Below are 27,181 nucleotides of genomic sequence, written 5' to 3'. Positions count from 1 at the left end.
AATTAAACCCATAGCCGTCACTTTTACAGTCACATTTATCACGGGGAGCATGTACCACGGGGTTGTGGCCTCTATCGCAATTTAACCATCTAATAATACACTCTATCAAGGAGTTAGCGATCAACAAACATAGGAACCCATTAGTAGTAACGAATTCAAACCACAGTACGAGTGAATACTCGTTGACGTCATTTGCATTACAACTGGGAAATTAAGCGCGAAACTCCAAACCTTTCTGTATCTACTTCGGTTACTATGAAAGCTAATAATGTACTGGAAATATGCATTTCAAGTTAGTTGGTATGTGTTTGTTCATTAATGTTGTGCAATTCTTTACAATTATTTATGGTGATTAACTTTTCTTCATGATATGTTAGTAGTAGAGGCCAGTCGTGGCGTACGACAGGTTGTGAATACGATTTCCACTCGAGAAAATGAAATATTTAATATAGAGATAAAAAGGTTGTTAAGACCTATCACATTCTAAGTATTCGAGGTAACTCAGACCGTAAATACTGTCGATAAAATAGAACGTGATGATGAGGCCAGTCATGAGGGGCGTAAAGCATGCGACGGTTCGATTTAATATTTTCATTTCCTCAATCTTTCAACGAAGCAAAACTCTGCTTGAAGTTCAATTACTCAATAACTAATGCCTCCAAAATTCAGCGGAAAATGGGACACGGAAATGTCTAATGGGAAGCGAGTGCCTTAACACTAGTTTCTCAGGTTCACTCTGCTTCACCCGCTATGTGCGGGATACGGAGTGAAGATAAAAAAAGTTGAATTTGTTGTGACCTTTTCGGCCACAACAAACAACACATCACACACACCTACGAACTATCTACGAAGTGTTAACTCGATAGCGATGCGTACATTTTTCCACGCATCGTCTATTCCCCGTGAAATAATATAATATGTATCTGAGCATCACGTAGCGCCCATTCGTGCGCAACTGTGATAAAACTTCGAATCAAATCATATTTTTTGTTCTAATATAACTGTTTCTGTAGTATTTCATACCAGTATTATACTGCTTGTTAAAGTAGATATACCAAAAAATATTTTTATATATTTTGTTTGGGGTGTAATTTTTTTTAATCTTTTATCTCCTTTCGAATTGAGTAGGTGGAACTTAATAACTTATTTATCTAAGAAGACTAGATCGTGGTACAGTTTCCAAGTATGAGAGGGTAGCATGGTTTTTTTTTAAATATAGCATGCTAGCTTTATGCTATGCTTTATGTTAACAATTCTCACTTTGTTAATTTTTGAGACATTTGAGACACAAGTGGCAGAACTCAACTCCGTAATTTGTCTTGTTGTCTGGGCAAGAAATGAAAAAGAATTTATTCTCCTATACCAAATCCATAACATAGCTTATAGGGAAACGATTTGCCGTGTCGGTGCGCCAGGATAGGCTTCATATCACATTTATATGCTGCTGTTGAGTGGCTAAACTCAATGCTACATTTGCTCCAATGGAGACCGAACCCACAACCATCGCGTTACAGTCACATCCTTGAGCCACTGCGCCACGATGGCCTACTATCATACTTAAGCTAATAAAATAATTTTAAAAAATGTATTATCCAAACTGGTATCAGCTCTAAAATTTGCTAAATAATAATCTTTGCCTGTCTAGAAGTATCATCAATTTGAATTTGATTTTGATTTTGATTTGATTTGGAAAAGGAAGCATCTATTGTACGCAAAAATTTCAATTTTATGTACCTAGTACATTTAATAAATATACATTTAATTTTAGTATAAAATTTCAACCAAAAAAATCACCTTGTATTTTTAAATAATACATTTTGATGCCCTTTTTGTAAGCGGTAACGCACTAACTGAAACCAGGAAACTGCATCAGCAAAAAAGACCACTTACACGAAATAAATGTATATATTTAAAATGCTTCAATATTTATTCTGTAAAAACTTTAAAATGGGTTAAATCTCTTTAATGATACCTGTAACATTTTTTTTTATTTCCACGGTGTATTTCGTATATAGGAAGGCAGTGGGAACCTAATGTATTAACATGAAGCGAAGACATGCTAGACTTTCCGCTTAATTTTAAAAATTATAATCAGAACAATTTTCTGAACTCGACTAATCTGATGTTAAAAAAAAACATTTTTTCATGAGAATCGCATTTTTATTTCAAGGACTTTCAGTGGCAGAACCAAACTTTGCCTTGTTTTACTGTATGGATAACATCTATGGATGGACAATGACAACAATTTCTCAAATTTTCAAAATAACGTTCCCACGTCCTATAGTAAAACTAAACCTAGCGCCTTCCCAAATCTTCTGTAAAACCCACTTATTATATAAAAATATATTATATACATATATTTGCTACATACATATGTTCCTGAGATAAGAAGTAAGAATCGCATCGACATGTCGAGTTATTGGCGCAATAAATTTACTAGAGATAAATATACACCGTCGTAAAACCTTGGAATGGAAGGACTTGAATGCGGACATAAAACTGTAGATACGGTTTCTGAATATTTATTGTATGGACGAACAAACAATGGTAATACGATAACTGGATTAGACCTCAATAATACGAATATAGACTAATATTTTAGAACTGAAGAGTTTGTTTGTTTGAACGCGCTAATCCCAGGAAGTACTGGTATGAATTGGAAAATTATTTTCTGTTGGAAATTCCATGTTTTGTGGAAGGTTATAATAGGCTATTAGTATAGCCTTACATTATGTTGATAGTTTCAATGTAACGTCAGGTCGTTTTGGCGCAGGGGCACAAGGCTCTGACCATAACGTAACGATTGCGGGTTTTATCGTGGATTGGGGTAAGTAACTCAACGACGCGTATTGTCAACCAGAGCGGGAAAAAATTATAATTTAACTATCCCCTCAAGTAGGAATTAAACCCACGACCGTCGCTTTTACCAAAGGCAACCTAATACCACAATTCTTGTCTCCACAAACTGTTCCTTTTATAATATCGCCCGAAACTTCACAGACAAAATTTCCAAACTTTCCTCCAATATTTATAACAACAAGTATAGTCTGATGAAACATTGCCTCGATATTTCAAAATACTTATGTCACCCAACATAAACCGTTTACTGTCGAATATTCTACGAACAAAATTCAGAAGTTTAAAATTTTAAATCGTGAAAACTTGAAGCGGTCGTAGCGCATTGCGACAAAGTAGGGAACCTAACTCGTAAAACTAGGTTCCTAGGTTCTCCTTTCCGAGTTCCACTCCGATCCACATTAAGACAATTCCATTCTCAGTTTTCACAGAATTATGAAGGAATTGCGTCTTTAGTGACGAAACTCAATACTACGCTTTGCCTCGTTACCAGAGCGAACAAATGAAAATAATAAATAATTAATTTCTTCGAGTGAGAATCGAACCCACAACCAGAAACAAAAATTCAAAAATTTTAATTTTAAACTCATATTAACTTCAATATTCTTGCCAGAAACGCTTACTCATCTTTCATGCTGTTGGTGATATAGTGCATATATTTACCCTTACAAGGTGCCAACCGAGTGTGAATAATACATGGTTAGATATGACCCAGATAACATGCAATCTTTTATGCTTTAAGTGTTTATATTAGAACATTTTTCTTTGATATTTTTTTTTCCTAAGTAAGGTGTTAAAGGAAGTGGTTGGGAAAGACGTTCTTTATCCATGCGCTAAATTCTCTTTAAACGACTAACAAGAAGGAGTCCAGTTGTGGTGCAGGGGCACAAGCGGGTGACTGTAAGCTCGAGAGATTGCGGGTTCAATTCAAACACGAGGAAATGAAATAATTAAAATTTTATCAGGCAATGCTCCAGATTTCGGCAGAAAGTAAGGAACGGAGTGTCTTAACATTAAGTTACCTCTGCCTACCCTGCTATGTGCAGTATAGCGTAAAACTGATAAAAAAATATTTTAAAGATTTTGGGAACTCGGTCACACATTATTATGGAATTACAAACAGTAATTACATGTTAAAGTCATAAAAATATAATTAAAACAGTACATTTAAATGTTCTGATTTAAGAATTTGAGCAATCAGTATAACTATAAAGTATAATTTTCAATTTATAATTTAGGCATAAAGAAAAAAGTTATTGATCTTTAATTACGTAAGGCCTGGGTCTGCCTGCCTGGCCTTCTTATAGGATAGAGTCTTACTATACACGCGATAGTTGTGGATTTAAACCACACTCGGAGACTATATCTGACTGACAGAGCTCGGTATATAACTTCTTCAGTCACTACGCAAAATGTCGTAAATATAGCGAAAAATGTTAAACGGAAGGTTAGGACACTAGGATAGTCCCTCTGGCCACCATACAAATACGTGACAAAACTTGAAATTGCTTACTAATTTCTTAGTATTAATTAAAGAATACATTGTTAATGAACATACATGTGAAAAATATTAAAAATATGCAGTCAATAAGTCAATAAAAAATATTCTACTCGAAAAGTTGTTTCCGTACCCTTTTAAATCGTTAATTTAAATAAGTCACGCTGCGAGTCCCTTGAGAAGCTACCTGAGAAGAGCGTCCAAAAGGCTTTCTGAGCTTTAAGCGCGAATAAAATCTGATATAAGTCTTCAATTAAAAGTAAAATCATATTAATATTATACTACCAATTGTCGCCCATAATTTTGTATGCGTGGAATTTTACGTGGAATATGAAAAAACTCTCGTTAATTCTTGTTCCGTTAGGAATATCTTTTTTAAGTGCTCTATACTCCCTACGTTTAAAAGTTAGGTTGGTGGAATGGTCTAATCTCAGGAATTTCTGATTCAAATCGAAAAACTCTAGCTATTTATCAAAGTAGATTATAAGCTATTTTACATCATGTCACTTTTAATTTAACTGGAGCGTTAGCCTCTCTCACCCATTCCTACAAAATTCTGTAATAAAAGAACAACAAACAGTGTGTTATAATTTTATATGTCAGGAACACAGAAGACTTCTATCGTACTGTCCGAGACGATGCGAACGACACCTCTCTCATTTTCAAAAAAAGGGACTCCTAAATAAAGCATCATATAAATATTTTAAAGCGTTCATTTGGTTTGACTCGATCCCCTCCTGACAGTTTTATGTTATTTCAAATTGTACATTTACGTTTTGAGGCCGCAACGCGGAAACAAGACCTACATGCGATGGATTTCGAAAGCAATTTGACATGAAAGTGGGTCACAACATGATGGTTGACTGTTTCAGAAATACTGGCAAAGAGCTGAATATTCTTTTGAGCCTAAAATGGACTTTAAAATATTTAACTTGTGTAATGTGTCCTAACGTCCACTCAATTACTCTTTTTATAAATCGTATATTTTAAATAAACAAAAAAAAGAAGCACTAAGTGTTTCTTTGAAATATTTGTATATGGCTACATTATTAATGAAAGGGAACAGTTGCCTAATCATTAATTACTATCAGTATCAATTAATATTAAAATTATACAATTAATTGTAAGCAATTACAAAATTGAAGAAAAAATCAATTCAGTACAATAAAAAATCCATTTTGTTACAGATACCACGTTAGATGCCGCACCGTGGAAGATTCAAATTGCAAAATGGTCGACTTATAGCACCAACCAATATCCTACGCCCACGGACGGTGTAAACGGAGAAAATGTTAATATTGATCATAGTTCACTTCATCACTCTACCCGCACTGTCACACAAAACAGTCAACGGTGAATCTACTATGGAGGAAAAGAATTTACCTGTGATAAGTTCTCGTGTTGTTCGGACTAAATATGGTGATATTCGAGGTTTCATAACTACCCCCGAATCGAGGTTTTTAGAACCAGTGGAAGTGTTCAGGGGAGTTCCCTATGCGTCACCTCCTGTAGGATCTCTAAGGTTTATGCCACCAGTATCAGGTGCTCAGTGGTCTGGTGTAAAGATTGCTGAGGAATTTGGTCCAGTCTGTCCTCAAGTCCTGCCAGATATAAGAAATGAGACTGCTGTCCTTAAAAGAATATCAAAAGGAAGACTTGAATATTTGAAAAGGATATTACCATTTTTGACCAATCAGTCGGAAGATTGCTTGTACTTGAATATCTACGCACCAGCTCAAGGTAACTAAATCTAATTTAGAATAATTTAATTAATATATTTTTCCTTAATATCTTAAAATATTTAATAATTAAATTTCAAAGGAAATCCCTTAAAATTTTGCTTCACATTTTAAGTAGATATAATTATTTTTTTACAAAGAGGAGGAATGAAAATAATTAATTATCCTGAGTCTATATAGAACCCACAACCGACGCCGTGCCGGTGGACTAGGACGGCCCCTAAAATTATATTTAAGATAAAATGTTAAAATTACAAAAATATTAACTTTTTAAGTATAAAAGTAAAGATCAAAAAGCGTTATTAGATCTAATTTATAATTGTTAAAAGACGAAGCGTTCAGTAGGAATAATTTGGAAAGTAATTTTGTCCTTAGATGGAAATAGCATTTCCAGTGAATCGGAAACGGGTCAGGAATTCGGTGGAATTAAACACGAGAGTGTATTTCACAATTCGTGGACACCTAATTAGTGAAACAAATAAAGATGCATTAGCGTTTAAATGAATTGAATTTTGCAATTTAGTTTCTGTACGACAATTTAATTTGAATTAAGGAAAAATGTATATGAGAATCAATTATTGATTTTAAATAGGTATTCATTGACAAAAAAGGCTCTTGCTCTGACAGAATTAATGCATTAACATGTACGTGGTCAATGTAATGGGTAAAACTACCGTGTAACTTTAATATAATAAATTGTAATAATTTGTGGAGTGTAGCGTCTGCCATATGCAGAGAAATATATTGATTATATGAATACCTATTATGATTCATGCTGCATGAAGTATAAATAACCCAATATGAGTACTATTAAGACCTTCTACAAAAAAAATGCTTTTCATTACGAATAATTGTTTCGGAACAATACATAGAAAACAAAACTTGATATTTTCTTTAAACCTAGCCCGAATCACTACAGTATTCATGGACAATAACCTAAAAAAGAAGTACCATCATTTCCTATTCAACCTTCCAAGTTTTAATCCTCCAAATTCTAACTATCGATCGCAAATGCAACAATGCTAAGCAGTGTCGTCATAAAGGCAACGCAGCTCCAAAAAAGACCTCACATTCTTCAATATTACGTTGAAACGAATACGTTCGGGCGTCAGTTGCTTTTTTTAGTAACTTTTTCGATTGGCGCAAAAGATCGCTTTGTTCGATCATTCAGCGAGAAATGTATTTTAAAAAGAATAAAAATGTTGAAATGTATAGAAAAATTGAGTTGAAGGTAGTTAAGGTCATGGAATTTTGAAGGTATAATATCAATATTAAATTTGAATAGGTTATACAGTCGGTTTTGCCCGCATAATCAAATACAGTTTAGTTCAATTCTTCATTTATGGTCTTTCGAGAGTGCTAGTTGAGTACGTTTTACTTGCCCAATTTCACGCTGTATTGAAAACACGCGAAGAAAATTGATCAATAGAAATAATAACTCTACATAATTACGGAGTACATGTAAAAAATAATCAATTAAAAAGTCTAATAGCTGTATTTGTAATAATTATGATACATTTTAAGTGCTCGAGGTCACTCCACACGGTAACTCCAGGTACAGTGGGCTACATCGAATCAATTAATAGATAAACAGACTCCATAATTTCACTATCACTTTTAGCACTTTCTGAAATAACACATTCGACCAAATATATTTTTCAGCCTTATATTACCTATCAATACAGATGAGAACATAATCAAAAACCTTGGACACGGACAAGGAAACGCTAAAGTATATGACTTAAAGTGTAAAGTGCGGTTAATTTTAGAAAGCTTTTAGGCTAAAAATTGAAAACCGTCTAGACAACTGACGTGCTTTGTTTCAGATATGCTTAAAAATACAACAAAAAAAATGCTACTGTTTTAAAAGGACTTTACATTTAAAACGTTTTGATATTAAAAGTATATTATAAAAAGTATAATATTGATATTAGTCATAATAGATTTGTAAAGAGACTGACGTGGTACAGGGGCAGAAGCGTGTAACTCTAAACGCGACTGTTATGGGTTCAATCCCCACTCGAGGGAATGAAAATTTTAAGATTTAACATTTTTCGCACAGGCAATCTGTGACATTGACTTTCGCCTTCCAACAGGCTATGCCTCCAGAATTCAACAGAAAAGGAACAGAACACACCATTTTTGAAGCATTGTGTGTTAAGTGGTGGACCCCAATGTCACCTCATTTTGGTACCAGAGCGAAGAAAATAAAAATAGTTCATTACTTTGAGGAGAGATTGAATCTACAACCATCGCACTTACAATCAATCGTTGTTTCCCTGCACCACGATATCCTCATTACTTCTATACATCCATATAATCTATTCCATCACTCGCTAACTGCTGATCCCATAAATTTAAGAGAAATTATTAATACAATCCATCAAATAAAATACAAAATTCAAGCCTAATTTCATAATGTAATACCTCGTTAGGGTGAATAAACGCTGCCGTGCATTAGTCACGTCGCGCTATAAATCCGTATAAATGAGTTCCGCAAATACAACGGTGGGAATTTATTCTGTCAGTTCGTACCAATCAATTAGGTATCTGTATGTGTGCATGTTTTTGGTAATGTTTCCTAGTTATTTGGTCCATGTTATGATGAAGCTGATTTTACCAGATGTTAAAAGCTAGAGCTAGAGGTATGAAGAGCCATACGCTATTTTAGCTACGCACCCTTCACTGCAACTTGAGTAGTGGAAATCAGTTTCACGCTGGGGCCTGTCGGAGCAGGAATATAAAATAATTGTGTAAGCAATTTAATGGTACGCGTAATGTTCATAATAAAAGTAAATGGGAAAAAAAGTAGTTAATCTTTTTTAAATATAGTCTATTTAAAAAAAGAACGGGAGATTTAAAATATATTTTCCATAATATTTTACACACTTAAATTTGCGGACGTATGCACTCATTTTGTATGAGAAATGCAAAATAAAGTAATCCGATAAAAGTTCTGTTTTTCCATAAGTATCAGGTACGGAACCCTAATAACAATATTTTATATCTTTGCTATAAAATAACGTTTTTACTTAACCCTTATTTTGCCATTCTCATACAATTTTACCTATCTATTATTTAGAAAATCTAACATTGTAATCTTGTTATATTTCCCCCAAGATCATAATTTATTACCTACATTCAGTCGCTACACTGTAACGTACGCCATACACTAGGTATTACCTTTGGGGTTTTTGTTTCTGTAAATGTATTGACTTGCTTACTGACCTACTTGGCCCGACCCTCGTTTGATTAATGCCGACGCCAAACGCATCGACCATATTTGCCAATTTGTAATTGATGGAAATCGGATTTGGGCATTGTTTTATCGAGCTATGTGTTTAAATTCCATATTTTGTTAAATTAGGTTCAAATTATTCATTGAGTTATCAGAGCGGAATATAGATATGTATGTTTGTGTGAAATATTTCAAATTCATTTGATATTTGAATCGCTGTACACTATTTTGTTAATTTTTTATTTATTTATTTTTTTAACTACCAGTTCTATCCCCGCACACGTCAGAAAAGTCTAAGGGAGCCTAAGAAACTAGTGTCAAGATACTCCGTTCCCATTAGGACACTTACGTTCCCAACTTTACACCAAATAGGGACCCACAAGCGACGCATTTATAGTGAAAAATTGGTAAATATTTTTTAATATTTAAGTAAACAAAGAAACAAAAATACTTAATCAAATTAAGCATAAGTTTTTAAGAAAATTTTATCAGTAAGTTTGTACTGACTCTGTTGTGAGGGAAAAAGCGTAAAGCTGCTTACATTAAATATTAGTCTCTTTTAATCTCAAAACACTTATATTCTTGCCAAGATTCTTAAAGTTCTACAAAAAAACCCGATTCATTTCCTTTAAAATATTACAAAACTTGATTTATCCCTACCCTCGATTTATCCTTGCGATAAGCCTTGCCAATGCTGAACCTTCTAGATACGTCTTTTTTGTTTAACATTTGAATAGAAGATGCGAAGTTTTCGTTCCGATACGCTTTTATTTTATATTTTTCACTTGGTACGAAAGGAATAGTATAAAAGACGACAAAGAATTGAATTTTAAAAAATTGTGTGTGAATATGTCGTGTTAAATGTCGAGTTTATTTTTTATACTTTTCTGATGTTCTCTTTCATAAAGTGGAGGAGCGAAGGTGCCTTGTAAAGGCCTGGTTTCTCTCGTTCTTTTTAACAAAAAAAGGCGAAGGGCCATCTGATGGTAAGAGGAACCGAATGTGACCTGAAAGGTTTGCAGACGCGATGCCAGTCTTGACAATGATGGTATACTCTTAGCTTGAAAACCTAGAAATTATGCCCCGAAGTTGTGTTCCTGAAACACATTAGGAGGAAGAACATTCCACAGCTTGATTACAAACAAAAAGAATTACTTTAACGTACGTACATACTTTAAGTGCAGACCATGCATCCAGGTGGTGCGCATGAGATCTCTTTCTGAGGTGGTAAAAGAGGTTCGTAGCAGCAAATGGAATAATTGAACTGCACCGAATGAAAGCATTTCCCATAGTAAAGTTAATAAAATACCATTAGAGTACCAATGCTCACAAAGAACCAGAATTCATTAATCCGTTTGTAAGTTTGCGATCATCGGCAATTCAAATTGTCTGACGTTTGTGGAGTAAAGTGGTTTTAGTTGATACTTACGGCACTGGCCCATAGGTTGGAAGAGTACTTCACATAAGGATGGACGTCAGCCTTATAAAGTATAAGTCTATTGTCAATTTGGCTTTACTCTCCAAATAACTGCTAAACCTACTAAATGGTAACCCTCTCTGCCTACTCTATAAAGCGGAAAAATGAGTTTTATTTTGTGCAAGTTTTTTAAAAATCAAATTCTTTGTCTAACCACAAGTCTAAAATCAATCAATCTTATAAGTAAGATTAAATCAACGAAAAAAGAGAATTGAGGCTATTCGTGGCACAGAGTCAGAAGCGTACCACTGTAAACGCGACTGGTTGTGGGTTCAATTCACGAGGATATTAAATATTTTCATTTCCTCGCTCTGGTAACGAGGTAAAGTTCCACCACTCAATGTCTCCAGAATTTGGCAAAAAAAGGGTAACAGCAACAACAGCGTGAAGCGCAAAAAAGAAGATATTTTTATTACATCATTATTTATCCTCATAGTACCTTGAATCTACCCTTCATACTATTTTTAGTCGCTCTCTAAACAGATAATAAACTTTTCATTCAGAAAATGGAAAATAGCATTTTATATAACGAACAGAGTAAAAGTTATCTTCCAAAGTTAGACTAAAATAATTAAAGTAAGAACTATAAATCTGTAAATCATAATTGGATTGTAAAGCTTCTCAAAACAAATAAAGTAAAACTTGTGAATTACCCGAAAATCTCTGTTTACAATTAATCTTTGCTAAATTAAAGTCATTTTAATTGGAAATTACAAAAATCTCTTCGTTTATTATGTTTACTATGATTGAAAATGTAACGATTATGGGTTCGATTCCCACTCAGTGAATATTTAATATTTTCATTTCTTCGCTCAGATAACGAGGCAAAGCACGAGATTCAGTTTTTGCAAGTGTGTTTTGATTTGCAAGAATTAGGCTCAGCATGTTATATTCTTCTGTTTCAAACTCGGTTCTGGGTTCAAATCCAATGCAAAAAGGGTAAATTAATTATTTTTATTGCCATTTCCTCCTTATGCTAACATGGCAAAGGGCTACCTTGAGTTTAGTCACTCAAAATAAAATATCTCGAAAGATTTAACGAAAAATAGACTAGATTCCCTATGCTTTATATGCGGGAAAGAGCGTGAAAGTCTTTTTAATTCAAAACAATCTAAACAACTGTAGCGCAAATTTGTCTCTACCGAGTACCAAATGATATCAATATGTTATTTTATTAGCGCTTCCTAACCAATAAAGGCAAACGGTCGTTCAATGTGTCTGTAAGGAGCTTATCTGATTAATGAAATAGGATGAAACAAGGTCGTTTATATTAATAGAACAGATAGCAGCCAAATTAGAAGTTAGAGATAAAAGTGGACAAATATTGCGGGATTTTGTTGATATTTTTCTTAGTGTTTACCAACTATATAAAAATAAATTTGCATCTATATTTTTCTATAATTAATATTATATTCTCTAGACCTCTCCAAACTCTAGATGCCGTTGTAGCGCAGGGAAACTAGCGTACGATTGTAAACGTAATAGTTGTAGCTTTGATTCCTGCTCGAAAGATTGAAATATTTAATATTTACATTTCCTCGCGCTGAAAACGAGACAAGAGCGCAGCGTTCATCTCCACCACGCATTACGCAAAGTTTCGAGAATTTTGGTTAAAGTGGAGAACAGAAGTTCTTTATTGGTATCTTAACAGGTTACGTCTGGTGATTCTAACAGGATACAGCGTGTAACCAAAAAAAAGAATATTTAAGTTGTTATATTACATTTCTATTCCTAACTCTTACAAGCGCCAGCTCATTTCAAACTATCTATCTAGCATCACACAGACAGCCGCTATGACACTCCCACTACAAACATATGAGTTTTCCAATATGTATCCAATATTAGTTAGAGCAGAAGTTTCATAAATTGTTTCGTCGTAGTTAGTTTTATTATTGTGCCTTTTATTACTTTTGACGTATACGAAAAATTTACTTTGATTGTTTGCCGACTTCATGTTGTTTGAGATTTACTTTTATTGGAATGTATAATACTTGTTAAATTTGAGGTCATGATTCTGTCTGTGTATGCGATGGTTGTGGGTTCGATTACCTGTCGGGGAAGTGAATTAATTTTAAATCCCCGTTCTGATAACACGATAGAACCCGGCGTTGAGTTCCGCCACTCAACCTGCAATATATCGTTATATTAGGACAGAAAGTTACGAATGAAGCATTTTATCACTAACTTGGTTTCTACCTTTTTCAAAATGTGTTGGTTCTTCTAATAACCGGAGGTTTGTTTTACTAATTTAAGGCCAGTCGTGGTGCAGGGACAAATTTTTATTTCCACGCTCTTCAAACACAAAAATTAAGGAAAACGCATAGAATAGAGTGTTGAATCACTAAAAAAAAAGAATACCTAAAAATCCGTGTAAATTACAAAAAGTGGACATGAACTGACGGCAGGAGACCGTTTCATTAAAGTCCGCCATTTAACGTAATGGGATCATACGCTCGCTATTCTCTTTTTATATCGTCGGTCATTGTCGCTGTGATTTAGCTATATTACTTTGTAAGAACGTCAATTTTAGAGTATTTTTATGTTCTCGTATACGTATACTGTTGTGAAAGTGTTTTAGTTTGTGATAAAAATTTACGATTTTACTAAATTTACTGGTACTATATAAATATAAAAAAATATTTGTATTTAATTTTAAAAGAAAAATCTTTAACTAAAATAATTACACATTTTTGAAAGTTCGACGTTTTAAACCCTTTGCAATAATCCGCGGTCACATTTGACATGCGTCTGCCAGTTGACATAATGATAATACCAAACTACCGCCAACAATTTCTTACTTGTCTCGCAGAACTATAATTCTTGCAATATAATCAAACATCTTATTATTCAATTATATTATGTTAAAGATCTTCTTATAGTATTTCTTTAAATAAATCACCTATCAACAACTTTGATTACAAGAAGCATCTAATTAAAACAAGGATTGTTGTGAATCATATCCCAAGTCGGGCAGCTTCTCAACAAATTCTAAATCTCAGTGTCACGATTATCTTTGCATACCCTGATATACCCCCCATTTATAAAGCGTTAAGTTCAACAAACGCTCTTTTCTTATAAAAAAATCATAAAAAATATGAATATCTAAACAATAAACTTTGATTTATTAAAATAAGTATTAAAAATGCTGTATACGATGATTTTATGGTGGCAAAGCGTGATACTTGGAAGTTAATATTAGTTTCAACATAAATAAAATTAGATGTTCTAAGTCATAACGTTTGAATGTCACGCTATACTCAAATAAAACAAATTTAAATTAGCAGTATTCAAATTCTTGTGGCATAATAGATAAGAATATAAAACAGTCGCCCTCATGGCGCAGTGGGATAATGTGGGTTTGATTTCCACTGGGGCAGTTCTCGGCATGCACCAATCAACACGCAATATCTCGAAAAGATAGACACAAGATATAAAACACCGAGGTTCCCTCCGCTTACCGTGCTATATACGGGATACAGCTTAGACCTCGTTACTAGAGCGATGAAATGAAAATATTAATTATTTAATCCCCCCGAGTGGGAATCGAACCCACAATGCTCACGTTTATAGTTTGACGATTGTGCCCATGCGAGACAATGGTCTCATTTTAAATTTTCATGTAGTACATTATATCATGTAGTAATTTAATATATTTGAAGAAAATAAATACACTCCTGTATTTTAATGGACTGCCGTTCAATTTCGTTCTAGTTTAGTTTTTGAGGTTGCACATTGTGAGAGACTAAATTTAGTTTGTATGAAAAATTTGACTTCACGGTCGGACGAAACGTTGATTAACTCCTTTAAAATTCATTTAAGATTTGACTAACTAACAAAAAAGCTAGTAAAAAAATAACACCATACAACTAAATAATGACATTAAGACCGTCTGATGGCCGTATGATCTGTAACTGATAACCTCTTCCTTTGAAGTCGGTTAAAAACCATGATATTTTTGAGCAACTGGGTTTTTAACCCTACTTTTTCTCTTCAGCAGGTGTACGTGATGCAGTAGCGAGGTACCCAGTGCTGGTGTTCGTCCACGGTGAAAGCTATGAATGGAGTTCAGGGAACCCATATGACGGGACGGTTCTAGCGTCGCACGCTGGTCTTGTCGTGGTTACTATTAACTACAGATTGGGGATTTTGGGTATGTATATATTTTTTTAAAGTATTGGTAATCCACATGCGGCTTCGCCCGCTTAAACTTATTGTGATATTATGTTAGTATAAATATTAGTTAATTTAAACTTATTATTGTATTAAATTAGTTATACGAAGCCTTTACACATGTTGTAGCCTACGTGTTATTGCGATGTGGAAGCTGTTATTTATATATCAGGGTAGGAGAGCCTGGGAAGCTAGTATTAAAACCATCCCCATGAAGACGTCGTTCCTCACTTTTTGCCAAATTTTTGAGGCAATGCGTGTTGAGTGCCAGAACTCAACGCCGTGCTTATAAAATATATCTTTTCCTGCACTCAACACATAATGCCTCCATAAAATAGCGGAAATCGGAAGTGTCTTAATGGAAACAGAATATCTTAACACTATATTCCCATGTTCCCTTTACCTAACCTGAAATGTGTGGAATTCAGCGTGAAGCTAAAAAAACTATATTTTTTCTGTTTATTCCATAAATTGGAAAAATGCGTGCTAATTAAAACGAAAGCTAATTATCACCCCCAAATATATAATTCCCAGCTAATCCACGGCATTATCATAACAAAATGACCATAACACAGTCTCATGTCCCCAATTTTGGTTTAAATGGGCAGTTTATGCCATTTACTATTATATTATACGTATGAAAGGACATTTACTGCCAGTTCTAGTTACATTTTACGACAAAGCCGCATAGTCAGGAAATATATTTTATTAGTTAAATATAGTTTGTTATCTTCACGCTGTATCCCGCAGGCAGCAGGGTGGCAGAGGGAACCTAGCTTGCTAAAATACTTGTGTTTCCCCGTGAAAATATTAAATATGGGAATAGAACCCACGACCTGTTTGTTGCTGCTGTTCTTGCGCGACGACTGACCTCTGTCTTCATGTTAATAATGAATAGAGTACATTGTAATGCTAAGTATACAATTATATTTACGTTTAAAATAAACCAAAAAGAAATACTTGGCGCATTATTATGAAAAACAAGCAAGCATCATTGACCTTCACTGCATTCAGGTCGACGTATGCTCATCTCCGCTAATATTATAAAGCTGAGATTGTATTTAGTTAAACGCGCTGATCCCAAAAATTAATAATAATAATAATAATAATAAACTCTTTATTTCACACCATAATACATAGCAAAATTAAAATTTACAATAGCTTAAAAAAAATAAAAAATAATAAAATGTGAAAAAGGCGGCCTTATCACTAAAAGTGATCTCTTCCAGGCAACCGAATTGTAGGAATAGATAGACAGGGGTGCGGGCATAGTGCGTGGGAAAAAATAATTATGTCAATACACGAGAATTAAAAACGATATATACAACACACATAACATAAATATATATACTAGAAGTATATAAAATAAATAAATAAATAAATAAATTATTAGTTCGTATTGAAAGAAACCTCTTTTAACCTTTACTTTAACCTCTTAATTTTAATTTACATGCCGAATCTTAAATTTACCCCCCCATTTCAAACGCTCTGACCACTAAGCCATATATTTTTATCAAGACTTACATGCTTTTTACAACTAGATAATATCCTGCACATAGCAGGGTAGGTAGAGAGAACCTGGAAACCTACGTTTCTGGCACCCGAGTTCTGTTTTCCAGAAATATGATAGTACATGCCACTCTCTACCTATGCCAATCCCTTATATAATCTTAATACTACGGAACCATTCATGACAAAACCCAATTCGTCTTTGTTTCTTTTAACAAGTTTTTATTTAGTTTCACCTATTACACGATTTTATTTAACTTGCCATATTAATTGATGTGTGTGAAATTTTGCAAGCTCAATTTGTCCCACTTTCCAGTTTCCGATTACGCTGAAATTTAGATTACGACTTCAGTTCTGATGACAATAAAGTTACATATAATCAATATTGTTTTCAATGCAAAATGGCCGCCATAAAATAACGGACTATAAATATTTGCACAATCCACCTAATTTGGATATCAAATGAAAAAATGTAGACACTAAATATTATCTTTAGAAAGCTTGATTTTTTTTAAAAATCTTTTTGTTACGTCTGTATCTTATATTTCACCAAAGTAAACAATTGTAAGAACAAGCAACTCAATATAGTCTTTTCCACTTTATAAGAGACGAGTAAAATCAATAATTGGTTTCATATGTCCCAGTGACCTATAAAAATAAATCTTGACGTTATTGCTATAGTAATTTACTTTACTTTTATAGCCTTTTTGTTCTTAGATCATAAAACGTAAGATAAAATTAAGATGTTGGAACCATCTTATATAATGTAAGCGGAAAGAACTTAGTAAAAGAATACTTCGTTTATTTTAGTAGTACTAAGTACTACTAAGCTTAAATTGACAAATTAAGTAGGATTTTGCGTATAGCTGTATTTTGAAATTTAAATTTCAAATCAGAAAAAAATATAGGTATAACTTGAGCTTGAGGTCAGTCGTGTCATTCTGGGTGGGTAGATGCGTTGGATTGTGAGTTTGATTCCTAGTAATGGAAATTAAATATTTAATATTCTTATGTCTTTGCTCTGGTATCGAGGCAAAGCGCGGCGTTGAATTCCACCACTCAACATGCAGTGTGTCCAGGATTCGGCGGAGGATAGATACGTTCGATGGTTCACCCTAGTGTTAATATCCCCAGGTTTCTTCTGCTAAAAGTTTAACACAAAAAAAATTGATCCACAATATTCTCTCTCGCATATACACGTAACAGGATGGGAGTGAAGATAGTGTCAAGATATACCGTTTTCTACATACCTCTAAAATTCCAGACGTTATTTATTAAGTGGCCTAACCTAAGCCGATGCCTTAATAGAGGATTGAAAAGAGAAATACTTCATTTTACCATTCCTTCCCTTTAATGTCTATAAGAATATTTATTTATAAGAAACATGTAATATTCGAACTTAGGAACCTTATTTATACACATCAAGACTTCCTAAGAAGCAAAATTGAATATTTTTTCTCATTTTTGCGAACAATAGCCGTACAGAAATTGAGTCCTCAACTCGCCAACTTTGTCTCTTTAAAAAATTTTCCTCCAAATTTTCGCATGAAAGGCTAATATTGTGTTAAGCTTGGCCAATTTCACTTCACTGGTGGCTCAAAATATTCTTACTTTAAGTTTTTTACGACATTAGCCTGTTATTGCCTTTTTCTTCCCGAGAAGCGGATTTTCAAACTGGTTTCGAAATAACAAGATTTTTTGTGATGTATTTTAGATATATCTCACTGGTGATGTTCAAAATTCATCTACATCAGTTAAATCAAACACTTGAAATGTCCTATTTAAAATATTTTATGTTGTTTTTAAGACAGTTTTAGGACAGGATGTGTCACAAAATCCTAAAAAACTGTAAAAAAAATAGTATATAAATATAATTATAATACGAGTAATATATAAAAAATAAATCAACAGAGAATTAGTTAATTAAAAAAGTTAGTTCGAGAAAGCTGGAAGGATAACACAATATACTTCCATAACCTGTCTACAGCCTATTTACAGTCACACGCTTGTACCTCCTGTGCCACGAATGGCCTAAAAACACAATATGTAAAATAATAAAACAATCTTTTTACTAGAATTATCTCCTTTCATTTTTAACCGATTTCTGTAAGAAAAGGAGGTTATCAATTCGACTGTATTTTTTTTATTTTTTTATTTTTTATTTTTTTTTTTTATGTTTGTTACCTCATAGCTTTTGACTGGGTGAACCGATTTTGATAATTTTTTTTTTATTTAAAAGGTGAAGCTTCCCGAATGGTCCCATTTTTTTTTGGTCCATGTCTGACAATGGTATCTATGAGAAAATCACATATGTATGTGCGTGACAAATAGCCGAATAACTCAATGTCGCGCTAACCGATTTTGATGATTCTTTTTTTATTTGAAAGGATACACTTCAAGGATAATTTGGTGAAAGTTTGGTTAGGTTCCGATTATGGAATCCGGTGAAAATTGAGAAAGTTTGTTTTTTTTTGGTAAAAAATTGATTATACTGTAATAGTTACAAGCAAAAACTTTTTAAATTGATGTCAGAGGTGAGATTCCTGATCGTTGCATTTCTTTACAACCAATCTCAAAAAAAATAATGTTCTCATTTTCAACCAACTTCAAAAAAGGGAGATATCGAATTCACCCGAATACTTTTTATGTATGTTCTTGTCAATATACCAAAATGTAACTTTGCACAAAAATAATAGCTAATTAAATGAAGTTTTACAAAGAACAATCACAACCACTACCACCACCATCACCACTCGTTTAAGAAGCATCTTTTTAAGATCTACCCATCACTAAAAAATCGTAAAATAAATTAATTTTTAACAAAAAGAAAAACCGACTTCTAACAACGAACTAAAAAGTGAAAAATAATTATATAAAGATTTTGTAATTTTGAAGTCGGTGTCAAACTAATGCTACAACACCCTTACTACAATATCTAATTACTAAGCCTGTTTGTTTTACTTGGCATTGGCACCGACTTCAAAATTACAAAATCTTTAGGTATATAATTATTTTTCACTTTTTAGTTCGTTGTTAGAAGTCGGTTTTTCTTTTTGTTAAAAATTAATTTATTACATACAAAAATATATTTGTATTACCAGAAAATAAACTTACAAGTTTCTTATTCGACTATTTTTATGAAATCACTTGGTCATATACCTCTATTTATGAAACTATGAACGTAGTATTACTTAAAGCTAACGCCAGTCTTGCACCAATATTTGAAATGGACGTTAGATTTGAGCTTCTATAATATCATAATCCACAAGTTATCCAATTTTGGTTCCAATTTTTAGATTGGTCTTACCAACTAAAGAATTGTGACCAAAGCTAGGACCAATAAAGTGTAACAATTTGTGGTAATAATTTAGAATATTTTTTCCTGCTTACAGAAGTGCTTTAACACTAGGTTTTCTCTGCCTATCTTACGGTATAAAGCGTAAAGCTAAATTTTGGAAACAGCCTTTTGTTTTTAAAAGTACTACTCAAACTAAATACTATTCCGAAACACCGAACTGTGCGCTCTCGCACAAAAATCTGACGTGGGTGTTAAAGTCGCTACGGTGCAATGGGACTGGGCCGGACACATCTGCCACATGCCTAAAGAGTCCGAATGTTATTGAGTTACCGGCGTAAACGGCGTTGAGTTTTGCCAATCAACACGTAATGCCTCTAGAATTCGGCCGAAAGTGAAAAACGGAAGTGTCTTAATAAGGAAAGAGTTTCTTAACAGTAGGTTTCGTCTACGTACCCTGATAGGTGCGGAACACAACGTGTAAGCTAGTTTAATAAGAATCGAGAAATAAACTTGTTTCGTAATAAACAAGCATAACGATTAAAATATATAATGCGTCAATTTCCAAATTGGCTTTCTATCCAACAAAATGTTTTCATCGAAGCAATTTATATTAACTACGTCTCGTTATAATTTACACAAAGTTGCCGTAACAATTTCCTTGCAAATTTCGTATTTATTCTTAGATTTTAATTGAATCTTACTACTTAGGCTTGTTGGTAAGTTGCTAACAAATTTTATGAGTTAATATCGATTTGCTTGTTTTATTAATTAATTAATTATATTTTTATTATTATTAAAATTTCTAGGCGAGAAGTGGCAAGGGCATAAGCTCGTGACTGTAAACGTAAAGTGGCTTCGATTCCCAATCCAGAAGATGAAATATTTAATATTATCATTTCTTCTCTGGTACCGAGCCAAAAAGCGCGGCATTGACACCGACATTCAAGACACAATGCCTTGAAAAAAATTATGGAAAATGGAGAACGGAATGTCTGAAACAAGGTTCCCTCACTTACCTAGGGTTCCCTCGCTTACCTTACCTACATGCGGGATAATATTACATTATAAAAATAAATATCGTAGCTTTAAATTTTTATCTATTAATAATGAAGTTTATACTTCGTTATTCTATTTTATCATTATTATCAATGATAACTATTAAAAATTATGAAAAAATACATGTTTAATATGTAAAAAAGTTCTAAAGCAACATCTATGGAATGTAAGGTATTTTTATGAATAGCGACCCTGCTACCAAACAATGCAACTCTTTCTTGGCATCCTTTTGACGATAAAGGGAAGCTTGTATCAAAATGTCGACTAACTCGTGAATATTATGAGACAGCTTGCAATGTCAAGTATTTCATTAAATAATTATAATATCATGATACGTGAGAGGAACTATGAAAGTAGGTTAATGTAGGTGCAATTTTGCATGTATTTTAGTAAAGACATTCTGCTGTCCATTTCTAGTCCAATTTTACGAGACATTGCATATTGAATGGCGAAACTATAAGACACATTTTATCTTATTATAACAACAAAAAATGAAAATAATCAATTCCCATGAGTGGGAATTGAACTCAAATACGTCGCATTTACAATCAAATGCTCTGCCACAATAGCCTCGAATGACAGCGATGTGTTCTACTGAAGGAAAAATTTATAACAAAACGAATTCTCTTAATACTGACTTAAGTCAACATCAAAGCTAAATTCAATAAAAGGAATATGTATTCAATAATAAGTATCTACTAAAGCTACTAAAGAATAACACAATGATAAAATATTTTTATGAAAAATATTTTATTAAGTATAATTCGTCCCTCGCGGCGCAGTATAAGCGTGCGACTGTAAACTCGACGGTTGTGGGTTCGATTCCTACTCGGGGAATGAATAATCAATATTTTTATTTTCTCATTCTAGTAACAAGGAAAAAAACGGAGCAACGAAACGAAAATATTAAATTTTCTCGAGTTGGAATCGAACCCAGAGCCTGCCGTGCCTCACAACTGGCCACAATTATATGAATAGGTGTACTAAAGAAATTTAATTAAAACTTATTAAATCTACACCAACTAACATACCAGGAAATGTTCGCAGTGACCTTTATGCGGTCTTTCCGATGCTAAAACTCGACTGAATGAGAAATGTTGTGTAATACTCATTTTCGACACTCTAAAAGCATTGTAAATGAAATTAGAACTGAAATTGTAAATATAATTTTTATATTATGTAATTTACACCTATTATATTTTATTATTTGTTTTTTGTATTCGAATGTTCATTTCTTGTCATTGCGTATCAAGTAGCGGAACTAAACACCGCGCTGTATCATATAAGAGAGCGAGGAAATGACAATAATAAATTGCCCTGTGAGAGAATCGCCCCCTGTTAAACGTAATACAAAATAATTGTGCAAGGCAGTGTTAATTAATATAACTTTTGTCTTCCACCAGGCTTCTTGAACCCTCGATCAGATGACTATCCACGGTCTCCCGCTAACTACGGCTTAATGGACCAGATAGCAGCTCTTCATTGGATCAAAGAAAACGTCGCCGTCTTCGGTGGAGATCCTACTAACGTTACACTAATGGGCCACGGTACTGGAGCTGCCTGTGTTCACTTCCTGCTCACTTCTCTTGCTGTTCCTGAAGGTATGAAGTTTTTTCTTTCTTCTTTTGTCTGCAGCGTTGAGTTACAGCACTCAACATACCATGTCTCGAATTCGGGCGGAAAACGGAGAACGATGTGTCTTAACACTAAGTTTTCTCTGCCCGCCCCGCTATAAGCGAAATAAAGTATAAAAATTAAGAAATTTTCGTTTCTCCATTCTGGTAACATAAATTATATTGGGATTCATCACACACTATAATTCAAACTCGATAAAAAGGAAAATAAAGTAACTTCTCAGTTATTTCTTACCTACGTCACAAAATATGAGTCAACCTCACCCTGCATTAACGTAACCGGGTAAACACGTTTTCTAAGCAATTTGTGATATTACCTTATATTTCATTTACTTTTCCCAATAGTCCGTAACTTCGATGCTCAATTAATCAGTCTTACAAGAACTTTGTATTTTAAAACTGGTATAATTAGACATTCTTTTAGCTTCACGCTGTATCTCGCATACAGTAGGGTAAACAGAGGGAACCTAATGCTAAGACATTTCGTTCCCCATGCACCGCTGTAATGGTATTGCGTGGTGACTGGTGTGTCGGAACCGTGGAACGTGGCGTGGCGGAACCCAATTTCAAGTTTTATCTTGTTACCAAAGAACGTGAAGAAATTAAAACAAATCATTCCTAGTGGAAATCGAATCCATTCATCATCATCGCGTTTACAGTGAAACTAATCAGTTAGTTTAATCAAGAGAATTTAATCAGTTAGGCCAAATTGTTCCAACATATCATATATGGGCTTTACATTAAAATCGATACGGTATTAGTTAGTGGATACACTAATCTTCCCTAAGGGGTTACAGTTTAAGTCTGGCTAAGCCCGTCCTATTTCATCCGTTCAGTTATTATGCAAATGAACCCTTCTAAGTAGTGTGTTTAGCATTTACTTTAATTTGCTTGATCAAGTGGTGAGAAAGATTGTATGGTTAATTTTTTTTTTACTTTCACGCTGTATTTCTCTCGAAACAGAGTAAGCAGAGGGAACCTGGGGATCTAGTGTAAACACTTGATTCTTCATTAACATACTTCTGTTACCTACTTTCTCCTAAATTCTGGAGGCTTGCGTATTGAGTGGGGAAGCTCATCAGTCATCGCCTCGTTTTGCCTCGTTACTTGACTGGGAATCCGAGTCCTTGCGAAAAAAATCTTTTTTATTAAAAAAACTTACTTACATGTAAATTGTAACTTAATCTAGATCTACTCCGCTAACCAAATACCCTATAACCAAAATAAACTAATACCATATAGTTACTTTACAAACATCATAGACAACAGCAAGGCCACCAAACAACGTATCATAGCAAGTATTTAGGGCAGATTGTGTTATTTGTACCAACTTGAATAAGCTAATATCGTGGAGTCAGTTTACATAGGACTGTTGGTATACCATAAAAGTGGAGTGGAGGAAAAGCGATGTCAGCTAAGCTGGTGGATATTAGAGGATGTCGTTGTTGACTATGGCTTTCGAGTGTTAGTCAAATGAAATCTGGTAATGATTTTATGTCCTTGATCAGTTTGGATAGGTCTTAAGGTTTTGTCTACTATCTTTTATGCTAAAGCTTGATTGCTAATGCTTTTAGGGGTATAAATTATTTTTAAATTTGATAGATATATCACGCCATTGATTTAGACTACTTAACGAGACGAGAAAATTAGGCGAAAAGTGGGAAATGGAATGTCTTCTCTACACTAGGTTCCCTCTGCTTACCATTAATAATAAAATAAATAATTATTCATATTTATATTTACATAAAATAAATCGTAAACCATTATAGTTCTTATATTACTGTGTTGCAAGACTCAAAATTTTGCAAATAAATATACTAATATGTCACTTCAGTTCAGTTCAATTATTAATTTATGGTATTCCGAGCGTGCCAGGTGAGAATATATCAATTCAAACCCATTTTTTAGATCGTTCTGACTGGAACCTCAACGGTTCTGGATTAAAACCTTAACCGGAGGAGAGTATTAATCTCATTATCAAGACATAGTGCGGCGTCGAGTTCCACCATTCCAGGGAACCTCATTTTCTACTTTACCTGCCCTGCCATATCACAGCGTGAACCTAGAAAAAATAAAACGTAAAACAAACCAACAAATAAAAAATCTGTAAGAGATTTTTCAACGTTTTAAATTTAAGTTAAACCGACTATTAGGTACAAGCTTGCATATTCATGTTACACTTATGAAAAAGGATAAAGAAGGCGTGTCATTGTTAGTCTGTTATATTAACAGCCATCGCCGATGTTGCTATAAATTTCGGTGACCGTCGTAAAGTAAGAAATTGTTATGTGGGTCTTAGTTCTGATGAAATGGCGTTATAGGATCGTTATTGTTTTTATTAGTTTTTAAATTCGTTTTGTTTTGATTTATATTTAATTTTGCGTTAAGTTAATGACAGAGGTCATAGTTGCTTAGTCTGCCTGTAAATGATCATGTTGGTTGTGGTTTCGATTCCCACTTGAGAGTGATTTTATTTAAACTATTTTAATGTCTATGCTTTAATAGACATAACGAAACATTAAGTCTCACCACTCAAAAGGCAATGTCTCATAAATAGGGCAAAATCATAATATATCGAATATAATAAAATTGATTTCTTTAGAAGAAACTGTTATATTGATTTGTTCCAATAATTTATTCATTTCCTTATCACAGAAGTGAGAAAATACGACATTACTAACAAAAAATATCCATAAATATTCCACAATGGGAACAGCATATTTCTGAACTCAAGCAATCCTAGGACTGCAGTAAGCACTACAGATTAAATACTTTGAATACACAAGAAACTGAAAATACAAAAGGAATATTGCACAATGTACTAGAAAACACTCTTTCATGTTAGAAATGTTACTAATCTTTGTGTTATTTGGATTTTTGTAATACTATTTCTTAGGATTTGAAATTTTATTTTTAGGACTTCTTTCATCGATTTTAACAATAGATTTTTTTTATATTTAGAATTTATTCTGTGGTTTATAGGTAAGCACTTTAATTAGGGATCCAAATTATCATTACGGAAGGTCGCCTTTCTTGAACAAAACTAGTGTTGAGACACTCCGTTCTATTTTGCGCCCAATTTTCGAGATATTGCCTGTTGGGCACCTAACGCTTCTTTTTGTTATCATATTTTTTGTTATCCGTTTTCAGTCAGACACTGTACCGCTGCGCGCCAAAATAAAAGATAAATAATGAAATGTGTAAAAATAAAAAAATATACGTAAAATAATTTTTAAATTTATACAAAAATATGTATACAATTTCAATATATATATATAATAATACATTTATACAGGAACATGTAAATTTGGTCATGAATTTCATATCAACAGTGACGAACAGTCATGGAAGTAGAACTGTAACCTAGACCGAGAGATATTGTAGACAAAAATAAACAATCGATTGAGTCGATTTAAAGTTTTTTATAGAAATTAATGTAATCCAATTTTAGACGTAATGTAGGTGCAGTGTAGCTTCTAATTGTAAGCACAAGAGTTGTGGGTTTGATTCCCATTTGAGGGAATAATTTATTTCATTTATAGAAAATTCAAGGAAATGAAAATAATTAATAACCCATTCATTTCTAGGAATCGGACTCACAACAGTCGTATTTGCAGTCAGACTCTTCTATGCTTAAACAATTCTCAAGCTAAAACAAAACAAACAATATATTAAAATATTATTATTATTTCATAGAAGCAGTTTGTTTAACTCAGTTCCGCTCATTTAATAAAAACGCAATTTACTTAGCTGGATTACCATTTGTATTATGACGTAGAGGCTGACGCTATAGAAAATATTAGAACAATGTTAATTCACTAAGAACGGTATTCACGGTATGAAAAAAATAATATTATTTATATACGAATGAACTATGATGAAATGATGCTAATTGGATGACAATGTTTCGATATATATAGAAACCGTTGTGGCGTATAGGTATCATTGTAATCGTGAGGGATGTAGATTCGATTACCATTACGGGGTTTGAGAATTTAATTTTTCTTGCTATGGTTATAAGACAAATCGCGGTGTTGAGTTCCGTTGCTTAACACTCAATATTTCAAAAATAAGACAGAAACCAAGTGTCTGAACACTAGATATATACCGTGATATCTTCCATTCATTTCCACTGCGAAAAATAAAATGAAAAAAAAAATATATTTTAAATATATAAATCAAAAAGCTTATCTTCTTAGTTAATAGTATTATATTAAACGGATTCATTACTCGATTCCGTTTGAATCAAACGGTTGAAATCAATCCTACGGTCATGTAAATTTAAGAACTGACTGTCATAGTGCATAATGCATGAATGGAGTGGAAACTGGGACAACCCAATTGGTTTTTCAATCAATGAATATAAAGTCTATGATTATATGAGAAATGGATTCATTATTATTCTTCTTTTTTTTTGTGTTATACTAATTTTGAGCTGTGGCTTCGTCCCCGTTTTGATATATAAGAAAGTAGGTAAGATAGAAGCTTTTTTTTAACTTTAACCTGTATCCAACTCTATGTATTCAACTCTGTATGGGTATATACATATTTATCGATAAATTGACTTTTTAATATAAAAACAAATTTTGAATACGAGCCTGTTGTTTCTGATTGTTAGCGCATTCAACTTAAGAAATTGAAATTTATTCTATTAGTAAAAATTTATTCTTTTTTTAGTTCCATGCGGTATCCCGCATATAGCAGGT

The 27,181-nt window shown here is 33.3% G+C and overlaps 1 protein-coding gene across 1 annotated transcript in view; it reads left to right on the top strand.

The window, feature by feature from the left end:
- The window catches only part of Nlg3 (Neuroligin 3), an 86,469-nt gene that overhangs the window by 39,751 nt on the left and 19,537 nt on the right, over window positions 1-27,181 (top strand). Inside the window, exons 2-4 of the mRNA XM_085192411.1 lie at window positions 5,542-6,094; window positions 14,803-14,958; window positions 22,245-22,442. Of these exons, the coding sequence (XP_085048537.1) occupies window positions 5,644-6,094; window positions 14,803-14,958; window positions 22,245-22,442 (805 nt within the window). The 5' untranslated portion in view covers window positions 5,542-5,643. The remainder of the gene's footprint in view (window positions 1-5,541; window positions 6,095-14,802; window positions 14,959-22,244; window positions 22,443-27,181) is intronic.

This window comes from Heliconius melpomene, chromosome 11 (genome assembly GCF_056956725.1).
Source record: "Heliconius melpomene rosina isolate 202511_hmr_F chromosome 11, ASM5695672v1, whole genome shotgun sequence".
Taxonomy (NCBI): Eukaryota; Metazoa; Arthropoda; class Insecta; order Lepidoptera; family Nymphalidae; genus Heliconius; species Heliconius melpomene.
Note: the sequence above shows the minus strand (reverse complement) of the source record. Positions and strands in the feature narration are given on the sequence as shown.